The following is a 7,328-nucleotide window of genomic DNA, read 5'->3' as shown; positions in this document are numbered from 1 at the left end:
TCGTTCAAAAACTAACATATAAACCACCACAAAAGATAAATTAATCATTAATTCTAAACTCTAAACCCAAACAGAATTCATTAATTCTAAACCCTAAACCCAAACCGAAATCATTAATTCTCAACCCTAAATCCAAACCGAAATTACTAATCTTTAACCCAAAATTTCTAGCCCAAACACATGTCTTATAAACTAAAACCAAGTCTAACTGGATAACATTTTATCTAACCGGATAATTCTGTATTTATCCTATTTGAGGTATTCATTAACCGTCTAATTGTAGTCTGCAGAATATAAAATGTTATCGGTTAGACTTGGTTTTAGTATATAAGACATGTGTTTGGGTTTAGGGATTTTGGGTTTAGGATTAATGAATGATTCTAAACCCTAAATCCAAACCAAAATCACTAACTCTAAACCCTAAACCCAAACATTAATTATAAACCCTAAACCCAAACATTAACCCTAAACCCAAACCGAAATCATTAATTCTAAACCCTAAACCCAAACCAAAATCCCAAATTCTAAACCCTAAACCCAAACCGAAATCATTAATTCTAAACCCTAAACCCAAACCGAAATCACAAACCCTAAACCCTAAACCCAAACCAAATCATTAATTCTAAACCCTAAACCCAAACCGAAATCACTAATTCTAAACCATAACCCAAACCGAAATCATTAATTCTAAACCCTAAACCCAAACCGAAATCACTAATCCTAAACCCAAAATCCCTAAACCCAAACACATGTCTTATATACTAAAACCAAGTCTAACGGGATAACATTTTTTCTAACCGGATAACTCTGTATATATCCTATTTGAAGTATTCATTAACCGCCTAATTGTAGTCTGCAGAATATAAAATGTTATCCGGTTAGACTTGGTTTTAGTATATAAGGCATGTGTTTGGGTTTAGGGATTTTGGGTTTAGGGTTAGTAATTTCGATTTGGGTTTAGGGTTCAGAATTAATGATTTCGGTTTGGGTTAGGGTTTAGAATTTGTGATTTCGGTTTGGGTTTAGAATTAATGATTTTGGTTTGACTTTAGGATTTATAATTAACGTTTGGGTTTAGGATTCAGAATTAATAATTTCGGTTTGGGTTTAGGGTTTAGAATTAATAATTAATGATTTCGGTTTGGGTTTAGGGTTTAGAATTAATGATTTCGGTTTGGGATTAGGGTTTAGAATCATTCATTAATCCTAAACCCAAAATCTCTAAACCCAAACACATGTCTTATATACTAAAACCAAGTCTAACCAGATAACATTTTATATTCTGCAGACTACAATTAGACGGTTAATGAATACTTCAAATAGGATAAACACAGAGTTATCCGGTTAGATAAAATGTTATCCCGTTAGACTTGGTTTTAGTATATAAGACATGTGTTTGGGTTTAGGGATTTTGGGTTTAGGATTAGTGATCTCGGTTTGGGTTTTAGTTTATTAATGATTTCGGTTTGGGTTTATGGTTTAGAATTAGTGATTTCGGTTTGGGTTTAGGGTTTAGAATTAATGATTTGGTTTGGGTTTAGGGTTTAGGGTTTGTTATTTCGGTTTGGGTTTAGGGTTTAGAATTAATGATTTGGTTTGGGTTTAGGGTTTAGGGTTTGTTATTTCGGTTTGGGTTTAGGGTTTAGAATTAATGATTTCGGTTTGGGTTTAGGGTTTATAATTAATGTTTGGGTTTAGGGTTTAGAATTAATGATGTGGGTTTGGGTTTAGGGTTTAGGAATAATGTTTGGGTTTAGGGTTTAGAGTCAGTGATTTTGGTTTGGGTTTAGGGTTTAAAATTAATGATTTCGGTTTGGGTTTAGGGTTTAGAGTTTAGGGTTTAGGGTTTAGGGTTTATGGTTAATGATTCATTTATATTTTGTGGTTGTTTATATGTTAGCATTTGACAAACCGAATTCACTAATTCTAAACCCTAAACCCAAACCGAAATCATTAATCATATCAACCCAAAATACCTAAACCCAAACACATGTCTTATATACTAAACCAAGTCTAACTGGATAACATTTTATCTAACCGGATAACTATACATTTATCCTATTTGAGGTATTCATTAACCGTATAATTGTTGTAATATATTAGTGAGTTGTTAAATATCTAGCTAACATGTCTGTAAAACTAAACACTTGTTAAATGTTCAACAAGTAGTGGTTTGGTTAGTTAAAATGATTCCTTACCTATTATAGCCGTCTAACGGGATCATATTACAGCTTTATATGAAATTAACCATATAACATATGGTTCTTGACCCTGCCAAAACCATGCAAGCAACCAACCATATAACATATAACATATGGTTCTTGTACACAATGGAAATTCTCTAAGAGTCAACATACATAAAAAAGAGGGGGAAGCTTTATTTAAGATAATAATACGGAGCACAACCAAATCCCCATACCCAAGCCTAGAACATGCATCACTTATATATTACATCTATTACACAAGTCAACATTTATTCGCATGCCATTAAACCACCTTCTTTGCGTACACCTCCGTTTGCTTTCAATCCCCTCTGTAGCTGCATTCATATCATATTGGTTGCTTGCATGTAGCACGGTTGTGACCTATCCCCTTGCACCGGCTACACACTGTCTTCCTTCGAGTTATCTTCATCTACAAAACAAGTGCATTTTCAAGCAAATCAGGTGCATGCATCAACAAAATTAAAAATATACACTGTTTTTATTCTTTAACTTACACGCACTTCACCGCGGGACAGGAATCTCTGCTTACGAGGCCTTCCTGGTGGGCGCCTAGTTGAAGGAGGTTGTAGGTAGAGAGCTTCCATTGCCGAAGAGAGTTCCGAGTGAATCTCGTATTCTTTTGGAGGCAATATATGTCCCTTGTACGCAGACTTCATGAATGCTACGCTGTACACGTCTGCAACCATTGATTCTACATTAACCCCTGCTTGTATTGCTGAAGCAATTGCATGTGAACATGGTATGCGAAGCATCTGGAACTGGTAGCAAGTGCAACTCTTTTCAGGCAGGTTTACGAGGAATGAGACACCACTCGTGTCGCGCACCTCGTACTCTCCGGTGTCCACCTTCTTGACCTCAAATGCACCTGTCAACTCAAAGCTGGCAGCAAGCAGTTCCAATACCTTAGGAGCCAAGGCAGCATTATTACCTTCGAGAGACTGACGTCTCTTTGAGAACCATGACATTAGCTTAGAACGTATGAACTCTATTAACGGAACCACAGGATACTCTCTGGCTTCACGCAATACTGCGTTCCATGACTCTGCCAGGTTACTAGTCATGATGTTGTAGCGTGCACCTGGGAAATGAGATCTTGCCCAATGACCTAATCCAAGATCAATTAAGTAGTCGGCACATCTCGGGTTGACTTTCTTGATCTCGTTGAAAGTGGAGTAGAACTCAGACATCCTAAATGCTCGTGCGGCCTTTGCAACCAAGTAACCAAGGTGTCTTTCTTTAAAGTTCGTTCTTATGTTTCTCTTCAAGTGGACAATACAAGCACAATGACCGGCACTTGGATACACCTACATTTGTTGGACAAAGATAACACAGATATTAGACGGTTAACTATTTTATTACAATATATTTGAAATGTTATACCTTCCTGAGTCCCTGGTATATTGATGCATGACGATCTGAAACAAACACCAAACCTTCCTCGTCTGGGACTATCGATGTTAGCCTCTGGAAGAACCATTCCCAAGACTTGTCGTTTTCTCCATCAACTATAGCAAACGCAAGCGGATATATCTGGTAGTTTCCATCTTGTGCTGAGGCTGTTAGCAGACACCCTGCATACTTCCCTTTCAGATGAGTTCCATCGACAACAACCACCTTACGCATGTAAGGATAACCCTTGATCGAAGCTCCCATGGCGAGAAACATATATTTGAAGCGGTGGCCAACTCCCTCCTGGTATTCTGTTGCTAAATCAGCAACTGTTCCTGGGTTGGCCTCTACAAGCTTATGCAAGTATGTGGGGAGTGCTTTGTAAGAAGCCACACACGAGCCTTTTGCTTGGTCGATTGCTGCTTCACGTGAACGCCAAGCCTTCCAGTAGGAAATATTAACTGCATGATCCCCTCGCATCATGTTTCTTATTTCCATTGGCCTTGGTCCGGAACCAGAACCAACAAACTTTGGCTTCATCATCTCACCGATGACAGTAGATGTTGCCTGTCTCTGATATCCAGCTCTCTCGTCAACTGAACAACTGTGCGAGCTCACTAACTTCCTAACCTCGTAAGCATTTGTGCCCTCGATGAGGACTGCATAGACTCGCCATTTACATGTGTTTCCGCAGCATGACAAGACCGTGACATACGGACCAGATTTTTCACACCGGAACTTGAACTTTTTGCTTATTGCGTAGCATGCCATATGTTGCCTGAAGGCATCTCTGCTCTTGAAGTACATACCAACGTATAGGTCAGTTGGAGAGTGATCTCCGTCCCCTACAAACGTATTCATAGTAAAAAAGTTTATTAGATTAATGAGAGTTGATAAAAAGGAAAGATAAGAGTCAAGCCATAAACACACATCATTATATTAAAAAGATAACATTCATTGGTATTTTACATAGACGTCAATATTTTACAAAGACGGTTTCCATTACAACATAGAGAACAACATATCCAAAAACACACACAAACAAAGTAGTTAGCCGCCGAGATAATAAAGCCGATCTTAGAGGGGAAAAAGAGACGATTACGGCTATAATGCCTTCCGATCTTAGCAAACAAAAAATTTTAGTTATTTTTGATTATATCTTGAAGACTTAGAACGAACCCCCACTGCCGCTGTCCTCCGGCGAAGAATCCTCCGGTGCACGGTCCTTCTTCGGTGGGCCTGCTTGGTTGGGACGGCCCAAGGTTAACTTAAGTGTTGGAGATCCAACACTCTTTGAGCCTGAAGCAAACGATGCAGAAGCTGCGGAAGCTGGAAGCCCAGGCCCAACAGGAGAGAGCATCGCCATTGTCGATCTTGCCTCTGTTGCAAATGAGTGGAGAAGTTAGTAATTGGGCCAAATTATTTAGGCCCAATAGAATTAAAAACTTGAGATTTTAGGACGAAGACCATACCAATGTACTTGTCAAACTCCGCAAGTAAAGCATTGCCACTGCTCATTAGTCCGACCGGCTGAGTTCCGACGCTAGAGATTGAACCGCAAGTGGTCCCAGTAACTGGGGTGAGGACGGTTTCAGGCACAAGTGATGTCACACCGACGGACGATCCAGTAGAAGAGTTTCCACCATCATGGGCTTCAGGCCCATTAAGCACACGGAGAACAGACTTGGGAGACTCCTGGTTGGGCTCGTTGGGCTCGTTGGGCTGTGCGGTGATATTACCTTGAACAGTTTGAAGCAATCCTTCTTCCAAGAGTCTTTCCCACATGAAGTTGTCATGGAACCCTTCACAGTCAATCTCGGGGTTTCCGTTTTGGGATGTAACCATGAGATCAAGACCGACGTCGCCAAAGGCTGTGGGTGGCTGGCTGAGAGGGAGTTCCAGCTGTTGTTCCGTAACAGGAACAATAGTCATTTCACCTAGAGATATAAAACATCACATGTTAGCAAGCTAATTAAACACATAACGGTTAACTCTAAAAATATCCTTTTTACTACTTATGAAACAAGATCTTTAATACAAGATGAACTACTAAAAAAAAACTAGAGAAACTAAACCCTTACCCGAGTTTGCAACGATTAGTCCACTGTGGCCTCCATTACTCACTTGTGTAGTAGCCATCACCTCGTCGTCATCATCCAGCAGTACAAGTTCCATTCGAGTAGAACCGCCGTTGGTAGTCGGAGATGGGGGAGGGGCACGACGACCACGAGTGTAACTGGGAGAGTTCAGCTCTAGAGCAACACGGTGCAAGATGACCATGTCCTCTTCGCTAAAGATCTCTTCCAAAACACTCACACTACAAACGATAATCCTTTCATTCATGAGACCTGAAACACAACAAAACACTTGACATAAGCATCCAATATACAGATCAAATAAACATGAAATGCAAACAAAAATATAGTAGGTTTGTAATGATTGAATAGCTTACCTTCGAACGCATTTCTCCCCTCTTCGTTAGAGCTTCCATCAACGACAAAGGTCCTGCCGCGGACAACAAAGTTGTCACGACGATGAAAATGATACATAGCGACGTTTTGTGGTCCGATGGTGACATTCACAGTTTGCTCCGCGTACCAATCACGGACAGTCAACATGACGCCAACGTCTGCGGTGGTAGATAGAGTTATCGGTGGCGACCTCCTCCCCGCTTGGACCAGCATATGGTCAGGAAGCTGGTAGCTTAAGACAACAGGGGTTGTGTTCGCCAGTTGGTATCGCATACGAACGATAGTCATCAGTGACTCAAAAGTTTCACCCTCGCCGATCAATGCACCGAAACCGAAGTCAGATGGGTCCTCAAAGAAAATCCAGTCTCCGTTGGGCTGCTTCTTCCAATCCCCACGCCATAGACGCACAAGCTGACTCATCTGCGGAAAAATAAAAATCAAAGATTAGTTAGGGCTAGACAAATCTATCACATGCAACCATAAAAGGAAATATATTCTCTTGAGCCAATCATTTATAAACGACAAAATAAATGTTGTACTAAGAAAACCCTAATAAATGTAACTGAAGACTCATAAATGGCCGTCTATCAAGACAAATATTCGGTGGTTGAGGACAGAGAAACGGCTAAATATGTACAAATCTAGGCTTTTGGACATACCTTTGTTTCTGCCTCGAATGGAAGTTTTCTCTCTCTTGATTTTTCTCTCTGTTAAAAGGTGGAAGACGATGATGTTTGTGAGCTCAGCAGCCGGTTAAGTGCTTCGGTTTTATAAACGGAGATAAGTACAAAAGACGACGATGTAGAGGTGTATGTATATGCCAAAATCTCTACAAGATCTTGCATTTAATGCTCGCCGAATTGGGCCGGATATGTTTCGTTTCTCGACGATATCAAGCACACAAAAACCTGCTATATCGATGTTTATATCTATCCCTAATCACATCAACTCTTGCGTTTCCCTACTCTACGATATAAACTTTTCTATAGGTTATCATTAGACTGAAAGGGCAGCTTCGTAATTCAGTTGGCCAGACCCAAGCAAGCCCGTTTCGCGTCCTAGGCTTCTCCTTCCTTGCAAATTTCCATATAGTTTTAGAATATACACCTAATTGACTCAATAAAGTATAATTAGCTATGTGGTAAGTGTACTGTTTCTATTTCAAATATACCTGTTCTATCCCTATTTCTACGCAAGCAACCTACTTTAACTATCTAAGAAAAATAATATTTTTTCCTTTTTT

At 39.9% G+C, this 7,328-nt stretch overlaps 2 protein-coding genes across 2 annotated transcripts; both read right to left on the bottom strand.

Annotated features, from left to right (window-relative positions):
- Positions 1–2,044: 2,044 nt before the first annotated feature.
- LOC130507356 (uncharacterized) lies at positions 2,045–4,506 on the bottom strand. Its single transcript, XM_057002073.1, has 3 exons — positions 3,606–4,506; positions 2,720–3,529; positions 2,045–2,634 (listed from the first exon to the last, which is right to left on the bottom strand). Exons 1-3 carry the CDS (start codon positions 4,473–4,475, stop codon positions 2,551–2,553), a joined length of 1,764 nt encoding a protein of 587 aa, XP_056858053.1. The 5' UTR covers positions 4,476–4,506; the 3' UTR covers positions 2,045–2,550.
- A 34-nt stretch (positions 4,507–4,540) lies between these two features.
- On the bottom strand, positions 4,541–7,189 carry LOC130507357 (uncharacterized). Its single transcript, XM_057002074.1, has 5 exons — positions 6,745–7,189; positions 6,067–6,505; positions 5,696–5,962; positions 5,087–5,551; positions 4,541–4,994 (listed from the first exon to the last, which is right to left on the bottom strand). Exons 2-5 carry the CDS (start codon positions 6,503–6,505, stop codon positions 4,783–4,785), a joined length of 1,383 nt encoding a protein of 460 aa, XP_056858054.1. The 5' UTR covers positions 6,745–7,189; the 3' UTR covers positions 4,541–4,782.
- Between the last annotated feature and the right edge of the window lie 139 nt (positions 7,190–7,328).

Source organism: Raphanus sativus, unplaced genomic scaffold, assembly GCF_000801105.2.
Source record: "Raphanus sativus cultivar WK10039 unplaced genomic scaffold, ASM80110v3 Scaffold4379, whole genome shotgun sequence".
NCBI lineage: Eukaryota > Viridiplantae > Streptophyta > Magnoliopsida > Brassicales > Brassicaceae > Raphanus > Raphanus sativus.
This window is presented reverse-complemented; position numbering and strand designations above follow the sequence as displayed.

What these genes read in the sequence shown, in the direction of transcription:
- LOC130507357 (XM_057002074.1), bottom strand. Translation starts at nt 6,505, where the DNA reads ATGAGTCAGCTTGTGCGTCTATGGCGTGGGGATTGGAAGAAGCAGCCC. An exon ending in ACTAATCGTTGCAAACTCGG is followed by an intron (nt 5,552 to 5,695) that starts GTAAGGGTTTAG and finishes TTATATCTCTAG; the next exon opens with GTGAAATGACTATTGTTCCT. An exon ending in GGAGTTTGACAAGTACATTG is followed by an intron (nt 4,995 to 5,086) that starts GTATGGTCTTCG and finishes CATTTGCAACAG; the next exon opens with AGGCAAGATCGACAATGGCG.
- LOC130507356 (XM_057002073.1), bottom strand. Translation starts at nt 4,475, where the DNA reads ATGAATACGTTTGTAGGGGACGGAGATCACTCTCCAACTGACCTATAC. An exon ending in TATACCAGGGACTCAGGAAG is followed by an intron (nt 3,530 to 3,605) that starts GTATAACATTTC and finishes CAACAAATGTAG; the next exon opens with GTGTATCCAAGTGCCGGTCA. An exon ending in TGTCCCGCGGTGAAGTGCGT is followed by an intron (nt 2,635 to 2,719) that starts GTAAGTTAAAGA and finishes CTTGTTTTGTAG; the next exon opens with ATGAAGATAACTCGAAGGAA.